This window comes from Coenobita brevimanus, chromosome 112, assembly GCF_032717465.1.
Source record: "Coenobita brevimanus isolate Jiangsu-jjx chromosome 112, ASM3271746v2, whole genome shotgun sequence".
Classification (NCBI taxonomy): domain Eukaryota; kingdom Metazoa; phylum Arthropoda; class Malacostraca; order Decapoda; family Coenobitidae; genus Coenobita; species Coenobita brevimanus.
The window spans coordinates 2,930,450-2,955,000 of NC_137065.1; the positions used below are offsets into that span (position 1 = coordinate 2,930,450).

General features: G+C 42.5%; 1 protein-coding gene and 1 long non-coding RNA gene across 2 annotated transcripts in view; one reads left to right on the forward strand and one right to left on the reverse strand.

The window, feature by feature from the left end:
• The window catches only part of LOC145418094 (uncharacterized), a 155,989-nt gene that overhangs the window by 121,439 nt on the left and 9,999 nt on the right, over positions 1 to 24,551 (forward strand). The window lies entirely within an intron of this gene.
• Positions 37 to 20,452, reverse strand: LOC145418087 (uncharacterized). The gene is made up of 6 exons (XM_080286615.1): positions 20,375 to 20,452; positions 14,704 to 14,914; positions 3,728 to 3,924; positions 2,260 to 2,455; positions 806 to 981; positions 37 to 203 (listed from the first exon to the last, which is right to left on the reverse strand). The coding sequence occupies exons 1-6, from the start codon at positions 20,398 to 20,400 to the stop codon at positions 38 to 40; spliced, it is 972 nt and encodes a 323-aa protein (XP_080142741.1). The 5' UTR covers positions 20,401 to 20,452; the 3' UTR covers position 37.

A 24,551-nucleotide genomic window follows, 5' to 3' on the forward strand; every position in this document is an offset into this window, starting at 1 on the left:
GGTCTAGGAGAGGGAAAGTGGAGGTGTACAAAGAGGCCTAGGAGAGAGAGGGAGGAGGCACTGATGGGTCTAGGAGGACGTCTGCTATGATGGCGTGGAGTCTGGAGGTGAGGGTAGGGTGCGTGAAGAAAAGATTAACGCTCATTATACTCCACAGCACGATGAGTTGGCGACCCAGGAGGTATGCAGTATCGAACGCACTCCTGTAGGGATAGAGAAACATAGGCTTGTCATTGGGCGATGTGAGATTTATTGGAGATTTATTTTGATCATATGATTACTCTTATATTATTATTATTATTATTATTATTATTGTTGTTGTTATTGTTTTATTATTATTTTTCCATTAATATCAGTCATAAAATAAAGTAGCGTTATTACTCCTCCCATGTGGAAATGTTCGGCCTTTCTGGAGGAGGAGGAGGAGGAAAGGAAAGGGAAGGGAAGGGAAAATAGGGCAAAGCAGAAAGTAAGGGGGGGGGGAGAGCTTAAAGAGAATAACCGACAATTAAAGAGTGAAGATATGCCGAACGAAAAACTATGAAGAGAACTGAACGCTTAAGGTGAAATGCGTATTCAATTGGGGGCGAGTCGTTAGCTGAATAAAAACGGTAAATGACGTTATAAAGAGAGGAGGGAGGCTGGGTTTGATTTTTTTTTTGTATCTGTCTGTCTATCTGTCTCTATCTGTCTACCTATCTATGTTATCTGTCTGTCCATCAGTCCGTCTGTCTGTCTGTCTGTGCGTCCGTCCATCCAACCCTCCATCCCTCCATCTATCTGTCTATCTATCCATCTATCTCACCTTGGGTACGACATCCCAGCGCCTAGTTCCCGTAGCGCTGCATTAAACGCCGTGAAGTAAGCATCTTTGGCCTCCTCCGTTACCTGTCGTCTCACTTGCGTCTCCAGTCCCATATTCAGCAGGTAAATCAGATCCAAGGGCCCGTGGCTGTACCGCGCTGTGGCCCAGTCAATTACCTGTCGTGGGGTACAGCAAAAGGTGTAGCTACGTAATTTCGAAGGTTAAAGAAGCTTCCGTAGCACCTGCCCCATAGCGATTTATTCCCTAGATCCAGGAGGCCGTGGCTGTATCGCGCCGTGGCCCAGTCAATTACCTGGCGTGGGGTACATATAGAGGTGTAGCTACGTAAATTCGAAGGTTAAAGAAGCTCCCTAACACCTGTCCCATAGCGATTTATTCAACAGGTTAATTAAATCCAGGGGCCAGGGTCTGTATCGCACCGTGGCCCAGTCAGTTACCTGGCGTGGGGTGCAGAAGAAGGTGCAGCTACATATGTCATCCCTAACACCTGTTCCATAGCGATTTATTTTTGGAATTTTTGGATATGGGTGGTTCTGTCTATTACCTGGCTTGGGATACAGAAAAAGTCGTACCTCCGTATTTTCATCCCTAACACCTGTTCCATAGCAATTTATTTTTGGAATTTTTTGGATGTGGGTGGTTCTGTCTATTTACCTGCCATGGTCTAATCTACTTCCTGACGTGCGATACAGAAAAAGTGATAGCTGCGTATTTTCATCGTTAAGGAAGCTTCGTAACACCTCTTCCTTAGCGATTTTTTTTTGAAATTTTTGGATAAGGGTGGTCTAATCTATTATCTGTACACGAAAAAGTAATAGCTACGTATTTTGATCGGTTAAGGAAGCTCCTTAACACCTTTTCCATAGCTATTTGTTCTTGAATATGGATGGTTTATATCCGTCTGTGCGTTATTTATGCAAAGTCTGTGGTGTCATTGCTAGGATTTATGGACGACGGAGGAGGACAGTTCCGTTTGATAAACAGAATAAATCGCTTAGGAAAAGGTGTTAGGGAGCTTCCTTAGGAAAAGGTGTTAGGGAGCTTCCTTAATCTGCGAGAACGTAGGCCTTAGTATAGAGATGTTACAAGTGATTTTTATTGAAGGGAGAATCCGTAGAGCGTTTTAATCCTTTAAGATCAATTACTTTTTTTTTTCTAGTTAATCCCTGGGACCTCCAGACCATGTCATTCAAACGACCTGTGACTGTATAGCACTGTGACCTATTGCCTGTGCTGGGGTAGGGAATAAACAACCGATATAAACAACTCTCCACGTGAAATTGAGGAGTTCTGCTGGCTCGCTCTTTCTTTTGACTCCCCCTCCCCCTGCACACACACACACACACACACACACACACACACACACACACACACACACACACACACACACACACACACACACACACACACACACACCAGTAGCTAGCTGTCACCTTGATCTCCGTGTCCCCATCATCGGTGCACCTGAAGAAGAGGTTGGACGGCTGCAGGTCCCCGTGGAGGGCCGTGGCGAAGGGTTCTTGAGGCAGGAGGTTAGAGACGATGAATTCTGGGACAAGAGATTCGTACAGCATCAGTTTGTCGAGTAGAGGCGTGTAGGTGTCCTTGCCATCCCACTCTTGACGCAGCCTGCACGCCGTTCAACGCACGCCAAACAGAGAGAGGTTGAGTTAGAGAGGATTGTGAAGGAAGTGGTGATGAGAGAGAGAGAGAGAGAGAGAGAGAGAGAGAGATGAATATAAAGGAAATAGTGGGTTCGTGGGGGAAAGAGAGAGAGAGAGAGAGAGAGAGAGAGAGAGAGAGAGAGAGAGAGAGAGAGAGAGAAACACACACACACAGGCAGAGAAAGTACACACAAAATGCCTTACGTAGAAGTAAAGAACGTACATGAAAGCACCTGCATGTACACCCAGGCGAGAGAGAGAGAGAGGATGTTATAATGACGTTCTTAGTGATAATTAAAAAGATGGCCGTCTTAATGAGACTAATTAACTCCCGCACCTGTCCAACTCCCACCTGGTAAATCCCTCAGTCCTCTCTCCCAACTTCGGGCCTTTTTTCTTCCTCCTACTCCTGCGCCTCCTCCTGCTCCCCCTTCCTCTCTTCCTCCTTCTTCCTCTTTTCCTCCTCCTTCCTCTCTTCCTGCTGCTCCTGCGCCTCCTCCTCTTGCTTCCTCTCTTCCTCCTCCTCCTCATCTTCCTTCGTCTTCGTCTCCTTTGTCCTCTTCTCCTCCTCCTCCTCCTCCTCCTCCTCCTCTCCCCTCCTCCTCCTCCCTATTTTTGTCTTCTTCTTCTTGTTCTACTTCTTTTCTTGTCCTTCTTCTTCTTCTTCTTCATTTCCTCTTCTTCATCTTTTCTTCTTCTTCTCTTCATGTTGTTGTTGTTGTCGTCTTCTTCCTACCCCATACCCCACTTACCTCTCCCTATCCCCTTGCTTCACCTCTCACTAACCACCCCATGCCCCACCTCTAACCACCCATTGCCCCACCTCTCACTAACCACCCCATGCTCCACCTCTAACCACCCATTGCCCCACCTCTAACCACCCCATGCCCCACCTCTAACCACCCCATGCCGCACCTATCACTAACCACCCCATGCCTCACCACTAACCACCCCATGCCTCACCACTAACCACCCCATTCCCCACCTCTAACCACCCCGTGCCCCACCTCTAACCACCCCATGCTGCACCTATCACTAACCACCCCATGCCCCACCACTAACCACCCCATGCCCCACCTCTAACCACCCATTGCTCCACCTCTAACCACCCCATGCCCCACCGCTAACCACCCCATGCCCCACCTCTAACCACCCATTGCCCCACCTCTAACCAACCATTGCCCCCCACCTCTAACCACCCCATGCCCCACCTCTCACTAACCACCCCATGCCCCACCTTTCAAATCCCGTCTTGCTAAACACAGTGAAGACGGGGCTGTCAGTTGAGGCGACATTGAAGCACTGCGGGAAGGCTGTCTGTAGGTCCGTCGCAGTTACCAGCTTGTAGGCCACGACCGTCCCGTGATACCTGCCAACTAGCGCCGACACCTGAATTGCCTGGTCCCCTGTCAGCCCGTCAATCACGCTTTTGGCCTGTTGGGGGTAGAAGCAGAGGGGTAGATAACGACTAACAAGGTCTGACACACGAATTGCCTGGTCCCCTGTTAGCCCGTCAACCACGCTTTTGGCCTGTTAGGGGTGGGAATAGAGGGGGATAGTTAAGGGATAGTTAACCATCGTCCCGTGAAAGCGACTAACAAGCGCTGACACACGAATTGCCTGTTCTCCTGTTTAATGATGCCTTCCAACTACTCGAATTGCCCAGTCCCTTGTTAGCCCGTCAACCACGCTTTTGGGCTGTTAGGGTAGGAATAGAGGGAGCGATAGTTAGCCATTAGACGAGGATAGGCCACCCTTAACCCCTGGAAATTAGCGACTTATTCTGATGATCTGTTTTTGCTTCCTTCAGATTTGACCCATCTAAAGGGAGGTCTAGGTGAAGGAGTTAAAGAAATCCCTATCTAATCCTCCTTGAAGAAATCCTTATCTGATCCTTGAAGAAATCCTTATCTGATCCTTGAAGAAATCCTTATCTGATCCTTGAAGAAATCCTTATCTGATCCTTGAAGAAATCCCCATCTGATCCTTGAAGAAATCCCCATCTAATCCTTGAAGAAATCCCTATCTAATCCTTGAAGAAATCCCTATCTAATCCTCAAAGATCCTTATCTAATCCTTGAAGAAATCCTTATCTAATCCTTGAAGAAATCCTTATCTAATCCTTGAAGAAATCCCTATCTAATCCTTGAAGAAATCCTTATCTAATCCTCAAAGATCCTTATCTAATCCTTGAAGAAATCCTTATCTAATCCTTGAAGAAATCCTTATCTAATCCTTGAAGAAATCCCTATCTAATCCTTGAAGAAATCCTTATCTAATCCTTGAAGAAATCCTTATCTAATCCTTGAAGAAATCCTTATCTAATCCTTGAAGAAATCCATATCTAATCCTTGAAGAAATCCTTATCTAATCCTTGAAGAAATCCTTATCTAATCCTTGAAGAAATCCTTATCTAATCCTTGAAGAAATCCATATCTAATCCTTGAAGAAATCCATATCTAATCTTTGAAGAAATCCCTATCTAATCCTTGAAGAAATCCCTATCTAATCCTTGAAGAAATCCATATCTAATCCTTGAAGAAATCCATATCTAATCCTTGAAGAAATCCATATCTAATCCTTGAAGAAATCCATATCTAATCCTTGAAGAAATCCCTATCTAATCCTTGAAGAAATCCCTATCTAATCCTTGAAGAAATCCACATCTGATCCTCAAAGAAATCCTTATCTAATCCTTGAAGAAATCCCTATCTAATCCTTGAAGAAATCCTTATCTAATCCTTGAAGAAATCCCTATCTAATCCTTGAAGAAATCCATGTCTAATCCTTGAAGAAATCCTTATCTAATCCTTGAAGAAATCCTTATCTAATCCTTGAAGAAATCCTTATCTAATCCTCAAAGATCCATATCTAATCCTTAAAGAAATCCCTATCTAATCCTTGAAGAAATCCACATCTGATCCTCAAAGAAATCCATATCTAATCCATCCATACCCGTTTTACCCTAACTTGGCTCAAAATTGCCATCTCTCCGTCTTGAATGTTGAGTTGTAACAGTAGATTAGCACTGGAATATGATGCTAGTCACGAAGAAGTGCTGTGGAATGGATGTAGAGCCACGGTATCGACTTATTCTGCCACTGAGCTACGTGGAATAAGCTGCAAAAGGACAAAAATCTGGGCCAAGTTAGGGTAAAATGACTCTACTCCTTTTACCCAAACTTGGCCCAAATTTTCGTCCTCTTGCTGTTTATTTCACGTACGTCATTGGCACATTAATTTCACGTACGTCATTGGCACATTAATTTCACGTACGTCATTGGCACATTAATTTCACGTACGTCATTGGCACATTAATTTCACGTACGTCATTGGCACATTAATTTCACGTACGTCATTGGCACATTAATTTCACGTACGTCATTGGCACATTAATTTCACGTACCTCATTGGCACATTAATTTCACGTACCTCATTAGCACATTAATTTCGCGTATCTCATTGGCACATTTCACGTGCCTCATTGGCACATTAATTTCGCGTATCTCATTGGCACATTAATTTCACGTACGTCATTAGCACGTTAATTTCACGTACCTCAGTGGCACATTAATTTCACGTACCTCATTGGCACATTAATTTCACGTACCTCATTGGCACATTAATTTCACGTACCTCATTGGCACATTAAGACAATACTGTGACACTACATTATTTCCATTGCACTTCTTCGTGACAGGCATCATACTCTAGTGGTAATCTCTTGTTACAACCCGGGACTAAAGATGGAGAGATGACAATTTTAGGCCAAGTTAGATTTCTGAGGTGGTGTATGTGCCAGGTAAAGGTAAATGTATTATTATTTATGATCACCTGAGATTAATTAGTTTGCAAATGATCACACTAAAATTTCTGTCAGTTAAATTGAATCCTGTCTATTAATCAAACTAAGAGTGTCATCTAAATAAAAGTGAGGACTCTGAAAAAAACAAAAAAACAAAAAAAAAGTTTGGATGGAAAGTTAGGGGAGAAAAATAGGTTGAAAAAATTGGTATGGGAGATGAAGGGTTGGGGAAGTTTGTGATGAATTTTTGTATTAACCATTTCCGTATTTAACTCATCCTTATTTCACCCTGATTTTCTCAGTGGTTCGTCAACGTGTCTGAGAGTTGCGACCTTTTTTCAGCTTATTTCACGTTGCTCAGTGGCAGGAAAGACAAGGGCGGTGCATCCTTTCCGTAGCACTTCTTCGTGACTAGTTGCATATTCTAGCATTAGGCTTTTTGACCTTTTTCAACTCATTAAGCTATTAGGCGTTTTAAGATATTTGAGATAGATCGATTGATAAATAGGTAGGTAGGTAGGTAGAGAGAAGAAAGAGAGAGAGAGAGAGAGAGAGAGAGAGAGAGAGAGAGAGAGAGAGAGAGAGCACACCCTGCACATCATTCACCACATAACAACTACATCACCACTAATTCGTCTTTTAACAAGCCCTTAAAAGCAAGCATTGGCCATTAGTGCTTTTCAGGGGCTCTCATTCCCGCTAAATGATTCATAACACGTGTGGTGAACTGCATAGCGCTGGAATATTAATGGATGTGATGATTGGCGGGTTGTGGGTTGGGTTGGGTAGGGTTGGAATGCTGAGGGATGGGTTTGGATAGGTTTGAGGGGGTTGGGTTGAGTTGAGTTGGCGTAGGTTGGACAAGGTTGGGATTGGGTGGGATGAAGTGGGTTAGGTTAGGGTAAGTTGGGTTGGGATGGGGTGGGTTAGGTTTGGGTAGGTTGGGTTAGACTGGGATGGGATGGGATAGGTTAGTTTAGTGTGGGTAGGGTTGAGTTGGGTTAGATTGGGTTGGGTTGAGTGGGTTTAGTCAGGTTTGGTTTGTTTTGGTGGCCTTGGGTTGGGTTAGGGAAGGGTAGGATAGATCGGGTTAGGTTGGACTGGATTAGATTGGGTTGGACTGGATTAGGTGGGGTTGGACTGGGTTAGGGTGGGTTGGACTGGGTTGGGTTGGACAGGGTTGAGTTGGGTTGGGTTGGACTGGATTGAGTTGGATTAAGAAACTTGATGACTACAAATATAAAAATCGAATTAAAATAGACACCAAGGAAATTAATGTGTATGATAAAGATTGAGAAATATTGATATACGTAAGAAAATCGTAAGGAAAAAATCTTGTTACGCAGAAATTTACAGATAAAAGAAAATAAACTTAATCGGCAAAACGCAACCCAGATCCATCCACTTGCGCTACTGCCACTGACGCCATTGTTAGGGGGAAATTAGCCATTGTCTGTATTCCACTGACTCAGCCCCACTTATCCCCCCCCCCTCTCTCTCCATCCCTCTCCCTCTCTCCTCTCCCTGTCCTTCTCTCTTCTTTCTTCATCTTCCTCTCATCTCCCAACTTCCTTTGTCCTCCACCCTCTCCTCCTCTCCCTTTCACGCTCTTTCGCCACCTCTCCCCACACTCTTTTGCTTCCTCTCCCTCCCATCTCCCTCGCTTTACTCAATCTCCCCCCTTCCCCCTTCCTCCTCCCTTTCTCCCTCCTTCTCCTTCCTCTCCTCCCCCTCTCTCCTACCACTGTTAGTATCTTGCCTGTCTCGTTCAACCATCCTTCTCTTCCCCACCCTCTCTCCCCGTCTCTCATCCTTTCCCTCTCCCCTTTCCTCTCCCCCTCCCTTTCCTCCCCTCCCACTCCCCCATTCCTCCCCTCTCCCTCCTTCTCCTCTATCTCGCTTTCACAGACTCCTTCATATCCATCCCATTAACTCCCCTTCTACCCTCATCCCCCTCACCCCTCCCTCTTTCTCTTCCCTTCCTGTCCCTTTTCACTCTTTCCGACCCTCCCTTCCACTTCCCTCTCTCTCCGTCCCTTCCTCCTCCCTCTTATTCCCTCCCTTCGTCCTCCCTCACACTCCCTCCCTTCCTTCTCCCTCTCTTGCCCTCCCTCACCCCCTCTCTCTCCACCCTCTCTTCCCTTCCCTTTTCCTCTTCCTTCCTCACCTCCCACTGTTCCTCTCTCCCCTTCTCCTCCCTGCCTCCCTCTCGCCTCTCCCTCCCTCCCTGGCTATCTCGCTTTGACACACCCCTTCATATCCTCCCATCAACTGCCTCTCTGTCATGGTAATTTCCTCCCTCTCAATTTTGGTGCAATTGACCTCTGCAACCTGGTGACGTCATGGTCTGTTACTGCAACCTGGTGACGTCATATCTTGGTCTATTATTGCAATCTGGTGACGTCATATCTTTGTTATTGCAACCTGGTGACGTCATATCTTGGTTATTGCAACCTGGTGACGTCATATCTTTGTTATTGCAATCTGGTGACGTCATATCTGTTATTGCAACCTGGTGACGTCATATCTTGGTCTGTTATTGCAACCTCGTGACGACATATCTTATTGCAACCTGGTGACGTCATATCTTCGTTATTGCAATCTGGTGACGTCATATCTGTTATTGCAACCTAGTGACGTCATATCTTTGTTATTGCAACCTGGTGACGTCATATCTTTGTTATTGCAACCTGGTGACGTCATATCTGTTATTGCAACCTGGTGACGTCATATCTTCGTTATTGCAACCTGGTGACGTCATATCTGTTATTGCAACCTGGTGACGTCATATCTTTGTTATTGCAACCTGGTGACGTCATATCTTTGTTATTGCAACCTGGTGACGTCATATCTTTGTTATTGCAACCTGGTGACGTCATATCCTGGTCTATTATTGTAACCTGATGACGCCATATCTGTTATTGCAACCTGGTGACGTCATATCTTTGTTATTGCAACCTGGTGACGTCATATCTTTGTTATTGCAACCTGGTGACGTCATATCTTTGTTATTGCAACCTGGTGACGTCATATCTTGGTCTTATTGCAACTTGATGACGTCATATCTTGGTCTGTTATTGCAACCTGATGACGTCATATATGTTATTGCAACCTGGTGACGTCATATCTTGGTCTGTTATTGCAACCTGGTGACGTCATATCTTGGTCTGTTATTGCAACCTGGTGACGTCATATCTTGGTCTGTTATTGTAACCTGGTGACGTCATATCTTGGTCTGTTATTGCAATCTCCAGACCAATTTATTCTTGTCTGTACAGAAAGCACCCTAACACCTCTTCCTAAGCGATTTATTTTGCTTATTACTCCTTCCTGTCCTCTTACGTGTCATATGAATCATTCACATCCCTCCCTACTCAGCATAAATGACATACAAATTGATATCAACCAGCCATATCCAAAAATAAATCGCTAAGGAAAAGGTGTTAGGGAGCTTCCTTAACTTTGTTGCTATAACCGACTTAGTTTATTTATTTATTTATTTATTTATTAGACGATATATTCAGCTTAGGAGAGACTTCGCACTGAAGGGGTTAGATAGATAGGTAGATAGTCAGATAGATATAGGTTGGTAGATAGATGATAGATTGGTAGATAGATATAGATGAATAGATTGATAGGTTGATAGATAAATAGATATAAGTAGGTAGATATAGGCAGATAGATATAGATAGATAGGTAAATAAATAAATGCAGTCTTCATCTACCTCTTCAGTACTAAGGATCGTCTCTCTCTCTCTCTCTCTCTCTCTCACACACACACACACACACACACACACACACACACACACACACACACACACACACACATTTCATTACTTCGCCCTCAGTTCACTCACTCATTGTCTCCACTTGGCGTCTCTCTCTCTCTCTCTCTCTCTCTCTCTCGCTCTCTCTCTCATTATTTGCCCCTCAGTTCTCTCATTGTCTCCACATCAGTTACCTTCCCCCCTCTCTCTCTCTCTCTCTCTCTCTCTCTCTCTCTCTCTCTCTCTCTTTCTCTTTCTCACATTTCATTACTTTCCCCTCAGTTCACTCACTCCTTGTCTCCACTTGCCATCTCTCTCTCTCTCTCTCTCTCTCTCTCTCTCTCTCTCTCACACACACACACACACACACACACACACACACACACACACACACACACAGGGTACAGTCGCCGCAAGAAGTGTTGGCAGAGCATCAAAATATTTCGGTCACTGTTCTGTATGTGCCTCGTCCCAGAGCGAAAACCTTAGCAACACTCAGGCTAAATCAAATAAAATCGTGTGTTACGGTATACTCTGAAACTGAACACTAAAGAGAATGAGGAGAGCAGGGGGAGGGAGCGACTGATGCTCCCTAACACCCCTTCCTGAGCGATTTGTTCTTGGATACGGCTGGGTAAGATTAATGTATAGGTTATTTTTCTGCTGAGTATGCTGCCTAACACCCTTTCCTGAGCGATTTATTCTTGGATACGGCTGGGTACGATGAATGTATAGATTATTTTTGCTAAGTATGGTGGTATTTGAGTGATTTAAGTGACGCTACAAGAGGACAGTAAGGCGTAGTAAGCAAAATCAGTCGCTTAGGAAGAGGTGTTAGGGAGCTTCCTTGACTGACGAGAATACGGGCCTGAGAGAGAGAGAGAGAGAGAATAGGGAGGATGAGAGGGGAGTGGGGAGGGAGTAGATTAGAGAGAGAGAGAGAGAGAGAACAGGGAGGATGAGAGGGGAGTGGGGAGGGAGTAGATTAGAGAGAGAGAGAAAAAAAAAAAATAGGGAGGATGAGAGGGGAGTGGGGAGGGAGTAGATTAGAGAGAGAGAGAGAAAGAGAGAGAGAGAGAGGGAATAGGGAGGATGAGAGTGGAGTGGGGAGGGAGTAGCTTCACGGTGTTCTTAAAGCTGTATTCCCTATTCAGAGAGAGAGAGAGAGAGAGAGTACATGTATTGTTATAAAAGCGATGATTTTGCTCAGAATTAATGAGTACCCTTTTCCTCTCTCTCTCTCTCTCTGCCCTGTGTATGAAGCCTCCGTGTCCCTTGCACTTCTTCGTGACTAGGCTCCTTGGTGGTGGATAGGGACGCCTTCATGTGGTGGCACTGATATGACTGGGCGGAGGAGCTGCCTGGATATACAAACGTCCCTCAGTTCCCTCCCTATCCCCCAAAAGGAGGATGGTACTACTACTACTACTACTACTACTACTCTAGACCCACAACATTCACACACATCTAAGATTACTTTTAAAAGCTGATTATAGTCTCTGTTTTTTTAGCCATAATAATAACAAGACATCAAAGAAAGGTGGCCCAGTGTGTGTGTGTGTGTGTGTGTGTGTGTGTGTGTGTACTTTGATAGTCTGTACCCAAAACTTCTCTCTCTCTGTTTAATTTACGAGTTGGATAGAGTTGGGTGTTTTTTTATATACAACCTCCGTCTCTTGTAATTCGGGCACTACTCTCTCTCTCTCTCTCTCTCTCTCTCATTGAAGGTATTTTTAGGTTAGTCATTACAGTAAGTGATTTAGTCTCTTAATTATGATTGATTGAGGGGATTGTGTTGATAGATGGATAGATAGATAGATAGGTAGATGGATGGATGGATGGATGGATGAATGGAGGGATGACAGGCGTAGATGGATGGATGGAACATGAATGGGTGGGTGGGTGAAATGAATGCCATATGTAGATAATGATGATTGATTGATGGGATTATTCTGCTAATGGATAGATAGATAGATGAATAGATAGATAGATGGATGGATAGATAGATAAAGCTGCTTTTTGTTCACGCCTTTTGCAGCAAATTATTTTCTCTTCATAATGATAGATGATGGGATTGTTATGCTGATAGATGGATGGATAGATAGATAGATAGATAGAGATAGATATAACCTTGTTTAGGGCGGCGCCGTTACTATAATAGAAATGATTTAGTCTCATAATGATGATTGATTGATGGGAATTGGGAATTGTTGTGTTAATGGGCGGACAGGCAGGCAGGCAGGCAGGCAGGCAGATAGACAGAGACAGGCAGGTAGGCAGACATAGACACAGAGATAGATTGGTTGGTAGGTACGTAGGTAGATAGATAGATAGATAGGTAGATACTGTACCTCGACAGATAGATAGATTCCTATTTAGACAGGCAGATAGAGAGACAGACCGACAGATAGATAAAAAAAAGTCGCTCTTTAGATAGATATTAAATAGATTGATAAATGGATATAGATAGGCTCATAGTAGATAGAAAAAGTCACACAGATAGATAGATACAGATATACAGATAGATGAAATAGATAGGTTGCCAAATAAATAATGAATATTGGTTAAGGCCGAGACAGACAGACACCCAATGCATGAGACAAAGATGCATTTACATAAACGACCCTGCATTTAAAATAAGGAAATTGACGTTGAATTCTGAAACTAGCCATTCTTTTAGCATAGACACTCCTTAATGCATCGTTCATTTTCACATAGTTTCGGTCGTGTAACTATAAGAAATGAGACGTTACATTCTGAAACACCCATTCTTGTAGCATTCACACTCCTTAATGCATCGTTCATTTTCACATAGTTTCGGTCGTGTAACTATAAGAAATGAGACGTTACATTCTGAAACACCCATTCTTGTAGCATTCACACTCCTTAATGCATCGTTCATTCTCACAGCGTTTCGGTCGAGACGCTGATAATAGAGTGAGAAAAGAGGATGGCGCGATATTGGTGGGCTAATTAAGGGGGAGAGAGAGAGAGAGAGAGAGAGAGAGAGAGAGAATGTAGTGCGGTGAGAGAGGGAGGTAAAAGAAAAAGGCGAGGGAAGTAGAGAAAAGGAGAGGGAGGGAGAAAGCGAAGGATTGAGAGAGAGAGAGAGAGAGAGAGAGAGAGAGAGAGAGAGAGAGAGAGAGAGTAAAGGGGGAGGGACGTAAAGAGAGAGGGAGGGAAAGATAGGGGAGGAGCTAAGAGAGAGGGAGGGAGGGAGGAAGGTAAAGTGGGAGAGATAGGGAGGGAAACGAAGCGGGAGAAAGATAATGTGGAGAGAGAGAGAGAGAGAGAGAGAGAGAGAGAGAGAGAGAGAGAGAGAGAAAATCATACAGGGGGAAAGTTACACATGAAAGAGGAAGTTTTAATAGTCTGGAAGAGAGAGAGAGAGAGAGAGAGAGGGCCGAATCCTTGCTACAACCAGTGATAGTAATTTCTCTCTCTCTCTCTCTCTCTCTCTCCCCCCTACGACTGATGGAAAAATTTATGTATTATTGTGGGTTATCTTTATTTATTTATTTTTTCATCCTCTCGCTTTTTTTTTTCTTGCTTAATTTTCAGTTCCTCTTGTTTTTTGTTTCGTTTGCTGTCTGTCTGTCTGTCTATCTGTCTATTTGTCCATCTGTATCTGTCCGTCTATCTTTCCGTCTATCTACCTGTCTGTCTGTCTCTCTATCCGTATATCCGTCTGTCTAAATATCTGTCTGTCTGGCTATCTATCTATCTATCTATCCCTCGTCTGTCTATCTATAATTTTCTATCTACCTCATATCAATCTTTCTGCTGATAGAACCAGTATAGACGAGTAGCCCTTCAAAACAAACAAAACCCCTATAAAGAAAATGGATCTGTCTTAAGAAGTTCCTCCTTTCTTGATCACACATTCCATTTCTTAAAGTAATGTTAAAGAAATTATTGAATACTTTTTTTATGCATATTATTTTTGGGTATTTTTAAGGTAATTTTCTTTCTGTCATGTATTTAATCGTCATCGTCTATATCCTCATCATCGTCGTCATCATCATCATATCATCATCATCATCATCATTATTATCTTCATCGTCATCCTCTTCCTCCTCCTTATCATCATCATTGCCAACTTTATCATCATCATCATCGTCATTGCCATCTTTATCATCATCATCGTTATCGTTATCATCATCATCATTGCCATCTTTATCATCATCATCATCATAATCATCGTCATCATCATCATTGCCATCTTAATCATCATCATCATCATTGCCATCGTTATCATCATCATCATCATTGACATCTTAATCATCATCATCATTGCTATCTTTATCATCATCATCATCATTATTACCTTCTTTATCGTCATCATCATCATCATCATCATCATCATCATCATCATCGTCGTCGTCGTCATTGCCATTGTTATCATCATCATCATTGCCATTGTCATCATCATCATCATCATCATCATTGCCATCTTTATTATCATCATCATTGTCGTGCTACTTATATATCTGAATTTAAAAAAAAGTTTTAATTTATTTATTAAAAGAAAAAAAAAAATCCTTGAGTGTGGTCATAAAAACTTTCTCGAAATTCCAATAAATGTTTGAAAGTTATATGAGAGAGAGAGAGAGAGAGAGAGAGAGAGAGAGCATCACCTACCTGAAATCCTTGATGAGTGAGGTCAGGTAACACTAAGGTGAGGTGGGCGTCGGTGGAGAGGGCGAGGGTGTGGGCAGGCACCATCCCGCCCACCCACCCGCCCCCGTGCCCACCCCCCAGCCGCCGACGCTCCCACTGTGCCACCACGCGAAGGAACCTCCCGTATTGCCCTGTTTCGGTGTGGTGGAAGCCTTCGCTGGTGACCAAACCCCTGGGGGAAATATCGCTTTATTAAACCTCCTTCCTTCCTTCCCTCCCTCCTTCCTTCCTTCCCTCCCTCCTTCCTTCCTTCCCTCCCTCCTTCCTTCCTTCCTTCCTTCCTTCCTTCCTTCCTTCCTCCCTCCCTCCCTCCCTCCCTCCCTCCCTCCCTCCCTCCCTCCCTCCCTCCTTCCTTCCTTCCCTCCCTCCCTCCCTCCCTCCCTCCCTCCCTCCCTCCCTCCCTCCCTCCCTCCCTCCCTCCCTCCCTCCCTCCCTCCTTCCTTCCTAATATCGGATTATTAACTTTCATTCAGGCATTCAGTCAGTCATGAAACTCTTTCCTTCATGTATTCCTTCCTTCCTTCCTTCCCTCATTCATTCATACACTTATTCATTTATTCATTCATCTATCCATTCTATCCCTTCATTCCATCCTTTCTTTCTTTTTTCCTTCCTTCCCTCCCTCCCTCCATCCATCCATCCATCCATCCTTCTTCCTTCCTTCCTTCCTTCCTTCCTTCCTTCCTTCCCTCCCTCCCTCCCTCCCTCCCTCCCTCCCTCCCTCCCTCTTTCTTTCTTTCTTTCTTTCTTTCTTTCTTTCCTTCCTTCCTTCCTTCCTTCCTTCTTCCTTCCTTCCTTCCGTCTGACCATCCATCCATCCATCCATCTATCTATCCTTCCTTCCATTCTTCCATCCATCCATCCTTCCTTCCTTCCTTCCCTATACCTTCAGTTTTTTAAGGAATTAAGTATAACATTCAAGCTTTAGAAACGATTTTATTTAGCATAGAGAAAAAATAAAATAAAAATCGTTGTTAAAGAGCTATATTCTCGTGTGGTCAGGAAGGTTACTTAACACCTCTTCCGTACCGATTTATTCTGATTATTCACCGTTACTGCATCCTTGTGTGTAATGCAATCTATCATTAAAGGTAAAGGAAGCAAAGAGATGATGTTAATGGGTAGTTTGGAAAAAATCGCAAAGGAAGGGGTGTTTTTTTTTTTTTTTTTTTATACTATATTGCTGTGTGTTATTCATGCAGTCTGTGTCATTTATGAGATATGGGAAGCAAAAGTGGGATGTTAATGAGTAGTTTGGAAAAATGAATAGGTATTATTGTTATTATTATTATTATTATTATTATTATTATTATTATTATTACTATTGTTTTTCTTGTTATTGTTATTAGTATGTTATTTATTATTGTTATTGTTTAGTGATTATTATTATTATTGTTATTATTATTGTTAGTTTATTATTGTTATTGGTTACTATTATAAATATTATTATTATTATTATTAGTAGTAGTAGTAGTATACTGTATAGTGGTAGTACGAGCAGTAGGGTAAGTATATATAGTTATTAGTATTAGTAGTAATACTAGTCGAGGTAATAGTAGTAGTAGTAACAGTAGTAGTAGTAAAGTAGTAATAGTAGTGGTAGTAGTAGCGTTTTGTCAGTATAAAGGCTAATATATAGGTGAACCCAGTGGACTGCAGGCTTAAGCTCCCTTTATCTTACACTTCACCCCTTTAGGGAGGTAGGGAGAGGGTGGTGGGCGTGTGCATAACAGGGTAGCGGTACGGACCAGTTACGTCAGTGCCACCGCGTGAAGGCTCCCCTCTTCACCACCTCAATAGACACAGCAAGAAAAAACACCCTCCTCCTCCTCCTCCCCCTCCTCCTCTTCCTCTTCCTCCTCCTATCCATTGATTTTTATTATTTCTAGACCAATACTAAGTCCTCATTGCTCTAGCCCTAGCGTAGCCCCCTGTAGCCCCCTCTAGACTATCCTTAGTGAGGGTAGCCCCCACTAAGGATAGCCCTAGAACCCAGTGAGGGTAGCCCTAGAACCCAGTGAGGATAGCCTTAGAACCCAGTGAGGATAGCCTTAGAACCCAGTGAGGATAGCCCTAGAACCCAGTGAGGATAGCCCTAGAACCCAGTGAGGATAGCCCTAGAACCCAGTGAGGATAGCCCTAGAACCCAGTGAGGATAGCCCTAGAACCCAGTGAGGATAGCCCTAGAACCCAGTGAGGATAGCCCTAGAACCCAGTGAGGATAGCCCTAGAACCCAGTGAGGATAGCCCTAGAACCCAGTGAGGATAGCCCTAGCCCGTCTTATAGTCCCCTGGAGTCTCATCTCGTACCATCAACCTCTTTTGTCTGGGCTCCTGAGAGAGAGAGAGAGAGAGAGAGAGAGAGAGAGTATACTGGTGTGTGTGTGTGTGTGTGTGTGTGTGTGTGTGTGTGTGTGTGTGTTTTATAGGGATACGTAATGTTAGTGTGGTAAGCATATGGGTCATTAGGCCCCCATTGTGTGTGTGTGTGTGTGTGTGTGTGTGTGTGTGTGTTTTATAGGGATACGTAATGTTAGTGTGGTAAGCATATGGGCCATTGAGACCCGTGTGTGTGTGTGTGTGTGTGTGTGTGTGTGTAACTCTCATTAATCCATCGTCCTGCTCTTTCAGCCGTGGAACAATGGGCGTTGAGAGGAAAAGAGGATGATTGCAGTGGTGAAAGGGAGACTGAACATCGGAACATCATTTACCGTAGTCCCCCCTCCCTCCTTTTCTTTAATACTTTCCCGTTTTCTTTCTCTTATTTTTCCTTTCTTCCAGTCATTACATTTTTTACTTTTTCCTGTTTCCTCTGTCTTATTCTTCCTTGCCTCTTCTTTTCTTCTTACTTCTTATTTCGTTTTCTTCCATATTTTCTTCCTCTTGTCATCCTTCCTTTCTCCATCCCTTCTTCTCCTCCTCCTACTATTTCTCCTTCTTCGTTCTTCTTTTTAATTATCCCTTTATCTCTCTCATCTCCTCTTCCTCCACCGTCTGCCTTCTCTTACTCTTTCTTCCATCCTCATCTTCCCTTCCTTCCTGTCTTCCTTCCTTCTTTCCTTCTTTCCTTCCTTCTTTCCATCCTTCCTTTCTCCCTTCTTTCCTTCCTCCTTACCGGTCATTGCTCCTCATCTTTTCTCGATTTTTTCTTTTCTCATCCACTTTTATCTCCACATTTGCATTTGTTTTCACTTTCTCCTCTCCCCTCTCCTCTCTCCCTCCTTCTCCCTCTCCTCCTCCTGCACCGCCAAATCATCCGCATTTACCTCCCCATCTCATTACGACTCTCCTAAAAGCCTCTCCAATTACACCTCTTTTACCCCCTCTAGTTAACAATACCCTTGGGGGGAAATTGGCCAGTTTACCGAACGAAGAATTGTTGGCTCCTTCTCCATACGTGTTTCACTTTTACCTGGCCTACATTTTCGTCTTTGGGACCAGATTTTCGTCTTTTTCCGGCCTTTTTCACGTAGCTCAGTGGTAGAAAAAGACTGCATTACATCCCCATAGCACTTCTTCGTGACTAGCAGCTTATTCAAGTGTTATTGCCATACTGCTTGTACTTTAACTTGGCCCAAATTTTCGTCCTTTTGCAGCTTATTTCACGTAGCTCAGTGGCAGAAAGAGACATACAACGCCCTCTCCATAACACTTCTTCGTGACTACCAGCATACTCAAGTGTTATTGCCATAGTGCTTTAACTTGCCCCAAATTTTCGTCCTTTTGCAGCTTATTTCACGTAGCTCAGTGGCAGAAAGAGACATACAACGTCCTCTCCATAACACTTCTTCGTGACTAGCAGCATATACAAGTGTTATTGCTCTTCTGCTTTTAGTTTAACTTGGCCCAAATTTTCGTCCTTTTGTAGCTTATTTCACGTAGCTCAGTGGCAGAAAGAGACAGTGCTCCATCTCTGCATGCTCTCCCCGTAACACTTCTTCGTGACTAGCAGCATATTCAAGTGTTATTGCTCTACCGATACTGCCTTTACATCAACTTGCCCCAAATTTTCGCTCTTTTGCAGCTTATTTCACGTAGGTCAGTGGCAGGAAAAGACAGTTCTCCTTACTCCCCCCATGACACTTCTTCGTGACTAGTGCACTATTCAGGAGTCAATCTATGGTGTCAGTTTGGTGTTAAAGATGCACAGATGGCAATTTTAGGCCAAGTTAAAGGAGTATAGATTGGACCAGCTTGAAAAAAAAGAGTGAAGGAAAAGGAATATTAATCAGTGTTCTGGTTAGTTTGGGAGATTTTTTTTTTATATATATATTGCCCATAGCTATATATATATTTTTGTTATTTTTTTGGTCATTTTTTTATTTGCCTGCATCCCACCTGAGAGAGCAGAATAAGAAAAAAAAAATGTCGTTTCGAGAGGGCAAAAAAATGTGTCCACAAAAAACAGTCAGCAGGGCAGTGACATGGCGGGGTACATGGAGGCGATTTGTTTGTGGCCACCCCTTACGGGATTAAGGCGTCTGGCGATAGATAGATAGATAGATTATTAAAGGAAAAAGTTGTGTATTGAAGGAAAAATTTGCGTTGAAAATATTGCCAACTGCATCAAGAGCAATAGATAAATAAGTAGATAAAATAGATGAACTAGAAATAAATTAGTAAATGAATAAGAAATCTATCTATCTATCTGTAGCCCGACGCCCTAATCCCGCAAAGGGTGGCCGCAGACAAAACGCCTCCAAGTCGGTCTGTCACCCACCATTTGACTGCCTTCCTCCCCCAGCTCACTCCCCCCTCCCTCATATACCTCTCAACTTCATCTCTCCACCTCATCCTCGGTCTCCCCCTCCCTCCACTTCACCTATATAATAAGGAATTAAAGTAAATAAAAAAGTTATGGTATTAAATAAAGTCGATAATAAATAAAAAAGTTATGGTATTAAATAATGGAGATAATAAATAAAAAAGTTATGGTATTAAATAATGTAGATAATAAATAAAAAAGTTATGGTATTAAATAATGTAGATAATAAATAAAAAAGTTATGGTATTAAATAATGGAGATAATAAATAAAAAAGTTATGGTATTAAATAATGGAGATAATAAATAAAAAAAAGTTATGGTATTAAATAATGTAGATAATAATATAGTTATGGTGTTGACGGGGCAGAAATTAATGTCCACAGAATCAGCAGTCAGAAAAAATAAAATAAAAAATAAAAAAAGGAGAAAAAGAAGGAAGAATTTATGGTACTGAGGGGGTCCAAAAATATTATGAACAAAAACATTCAGCATTACCAAGAAAAAAAAGAAAAAAAAAGAAAACCAGGAAGCTAAAAGAAAACCAAAAAAACAAAAAGAAAAAAAAAAGAAAAAACGAGGAAGCAACAAAAAAGCCAAAAGAAGAAAAATTGGAAGAAATTTCTCCACAGAAGCAGCATTATCAAGAAAAAAAAACTAAAAGAAAACAAAAAAAAACGAAAAAAGAAACGAAAAACAAAAAAAATAAAAAACGAGATAAAAACAAAAAGCCAAAAGAAGAAAAAAAACAAGAAGCCAAAAGAAAAAAAATATGAAAAATTAAGATAATCCACAATATTAATATCAAGAAGAAATATTATAACTTACGGGAAAATATTTTTAACTTACGGGAAAATATTTTTAACTTACGCCATTAGTCCTTGCGTAGGGATCATCTTCACTACGTACACTTCCTTCTTCCTCTTCCTCCTCCCTCTTCCTCCTCTCTTCTTCCTTCCCTCTTCGCCCCTCTCTGGCCTCGCCCCTCCCTCTTCTTCCTCAGGTCTTTGTTTGGCTTTTGTCCTCTTGCTTTTCTGTTGTTTCTCGTCTTCCTTAGTTGCTTCCTTCACCCTTTCCTCCTCTTCTTCCCCTCTTCCTCCTCCTTCCTCTTTCCTCTTCCTTCCCTTTTCTTTCTCTCCCATTGTGTCCTCCTCTTCCTCCTCCTCTTCCACTCCTCCCTCCTCCTCCTCCCCTTCCTCCTCATCCTCGTCCTCCATCTCATACTCGAGGATGAGGGATGCTCTGGAACTTGAGAAGCCAGCTAGGTCGTCCTTGGAGCTACAGGCCTCCACGCGCCACGCCTTGAGGTCCACCTTGGGATGAGGATCTGATGGATAGATAGATAGATAGGTAGATAGATAGATAGGTTGGTAGATAAATATAGATGGGTGGATGGATGGATAGGTAAATAGATAGGTGGATGGACGGATAGATAGATAGACAGATTCATATAAGATTGTCATAAAGGCGTCATTGAATTGAAGGGATTGTTGGAAAATTTGTATACATAATTGTACAAAAATAACTCACTGTTTTGAGTTTCTCTTTGACTAATATTTTCTTACGTCTTGGGAAATGTAAATGCAATAATAAATAATAATAATAATAATAGTAATAACTAATAATAATAGTAGTAGTACTAAGTAGTAGTAGTAGTAGTAGTAATAATAATAATAATAATAATAATAATAATAATAATAATGTCACCAAAGTAATGGAGTTCTCGCGACACAAGGTGAGATTTGCTAGTCGCGAAGAAGTGCTATAGAGTCCAAGGTCCCATAGAATTAGCATTTGGATATAGAGGCACGCAATAGTACTGTTGTAATGCCTTGGGGGGATGCTGAGGGAGCCGTTGCTATGGTAACGAAATGGCGCCTTCCTTGAGAGTAGGGTGTGTGTGTGTGGTCAGGCTGAAAACGTACACATGCATACTTACATACATCGTGTGTACACAGATACGGGTATAGCTAGACCTGCTGTACCTTTCCACCTACCTACCTACCTTTATACATACATACATACATACATACAGGTATATACATGCATACTTAACTCACACACACACACACACACACACACACACACACACACACACACACACACACACACACAAAAGCAAATGTGAGCACGATTCAGAGAACAGGAAAACACAAAGACGATCACCAGTGCCCAGGGGATTAGAGAGAGAGAGAGAGAGAGTTAAACATACATTCATTCCAGTCGTTCGATATTTCTTTCACTTATTCCAGGGTTATTCCAGGTCGCTTTCTGATTCATTCCGGTTATTCCACTCATTCCAGATTCATTCCACCTATTCCAGCCCCATTCCAGATTCATTTCACGTGTTCCAGTATCATTCCAGCTCATTCCATATTCATTCCACCTATTCCAGCCCCATTCCAACTCATTCCAGATTCATTCCACCTATTCCTGACCCATTCCAGGCTGTTCCTATCTCTCGCCCATTCCATATCTCATTCCAGTTATATTCCAGACTCATTCCAGGGCACTCCTATTCCCAGATTTATTCCTAACTTTTTTAAAACTCGTTCCAGACTCCATGAAGACCCCAGAAAGACTCCTTCCAGATTTATTTAAGACTCTCAAGGCTAATTTCACTCCTTCCTGTAAGTTCCCCCCCCCTCTCTCTCTCTCTCTCTCTCTCTCTCTCTCATTACTGTATCCTACCCTGCCCAACCCAACCCAACCCAACCCTGCCCTGCCCTGCCCTGCCCTACCCTACCCTACCCTACCCTATCCAGCCCTACCCTACCCTACCCTATCGTACTCTGCCTCACGTTACCTTGCCCTACCCTGCCATTCCTTCCCTTCCCTTCCTACCTCCCTCCCTCCCCTTTTTTTTTCCTTTATCCCATCCTACTCCTTCCCTTGTCCTGCCATTTCTTGCAGGGCGTCGGCATGTCCTGTCGTCTCTCTCTCTCTCTCTCTCTCTCTCTCTCTCTCTCTCTCATTGTCAGCCAGTCAGTGAATCAAGCAATCCGTCTATCTATCAGTCCATCTGTCTATCTATCGATCTATCTATCTACTGACCTCTGTTTCTGTACTTATATATCAGTAGTCTTGTCACCCAGTCTTCCGTGATATCATCCACACTCCTCAGTAACAGTCCTTTCTCTTCTTCATTCCCCTCCCCTCCTCCTCCTCTCCTCTCTCCATCCTCCTCTTCTCTCTTCTCCTCCATTCTTCCCTCCTCTCTCAGACGTGGAGAAGATTCACGTAGGGATGCAGTGCTAATCTGGAGATAAAGGAAATAATCTAGTTAGTTTTTTAGTTATTTGAGAGGAGCATGTGGAGTTATATGGAGAGGCAGATTGACAAATGAGGAAGTGATGGAGCTTTGTGATGTGGATGTGATGGAAAGCGTTAGGAGAAATACACTGAGATGGTTTGGCCATGTGGAGAGGATGGGAGAGACTGACGTGGAGAGTGTATGTGAATGAGGTGGAGGGGAGGAGAGGGAGGGAGAGACCGAGGATGAGATGGAGGGATGGAGAGGTATTTGAGAGAGGGGGGTGTGAGCTGGGTGGAGGGCAGCGAAATGGCGTTGGACAGGGCGACATGGAGACGATTTTTTTGTGGCCACCCCTGACGCGATTAAGGCGTCTGGTCATAGATAGATAGACAGATAGATAATTTGTAGTGGTTGTGTGGATTTTCTGGAAGGGTTGTGGTAATGATTAGCAATATTGAGCTTATGTATCAGATTTATAGTAAGGTATGGGGTGGTGGTGGTAGTAGTAGTAGTAGTAGTAGTAGTGGTGGTGATGGTGGTGGTGATAGTAGTAGTAGTAGTGGTGGTGATGGTGGTGGTGATAGTAGTAGTAGTAGTGGTGGTGATGGTGGTGGTGATAGTAGTAGTAGTAGTAGTAGTGGTGGTGGGGTGATGATGATGATGATGATGATGATGATGATGATGATGATTACGTGATCGTGGTGGTGTTAATGGTAATGATATTGATAAAGTAGGTGATTATGATGATGATTATTATATTATTTACTTAATCGTGGTGGTGTTAGTTGTAATGAAAGTGATGATAAAGTAGGTGATGATGATGATGGTGATGAAAATTAAGTTTCTGAATCCTACCCACATCCTTTATAACAGGATGGTAATGTATAAAAAATCAAGAATAGTGACGATAATAATAAAAAAAGATACCAATAAACACATATATTTAAAAATCACAAATAAAAATGCTCATAGAAAACAGCCTAATATGTGTGTAATTAAAATCCATGTGATATAAAAAAATAAATAAAAATGAAAACTTCCTATTAATATCAGCCAAAAATTTAGTAGGAAATAAAAGTATAAATACACGTTTGTCTAAAAATTTAAATGGGCAGAATATGGATTGGAAAAAATGGAAAAGTGAAAAATGGAAAAAAAAATGAATAGTGAAAAAAAATGAAAAAAAAAAATGGAAAATGGAAAAAAGCTGAAAAATGGAAAAAATGGAAAAATGAAAAAAATGAAAGTGAAAAAATGGAAAATGGAAAAATGAAAAAATAGAAAAAAGTGAAAAGTGAAAAAAAAAAAAATGGACAAAAATTGAAAAAATGGAAAAAAGTCACGAAATTATGAAATTATTGGAAAAACTGTGGGTATCTTTTGGATCTTTATTTTTGAGTGTGCATCTTGGAATTCTCTCTCTCTCTCTCTCTCTCTCTCTCTCTCTCTCTCTCTCTCTCTCTCTCTCTCTCTCTCTCTCTCTCTCTCTTTCTCTCTGTCTCTCTCTCTCTCCCCCGGACCCCTTCTAATCTCTTGCTTAATCACCGTCCAGCCAATCATTACGAGAAGATGGCAATTACTGAGAGAGAGAGGGAGAGAGAGAGAGAGAGAGAGAGAGAGAGAGCAGGCAGACAGATATCAGGACAATAGAGAGAGAGAGAGACAGTAGACAGATAACAGAACAATAGAGAGAGAGACAGTAGACAGATAACAGAACAATAGAGAGAGAGACAGTAGACAGATAACAGAACAGTAGAAACACACACACACACACACACACACACACACACA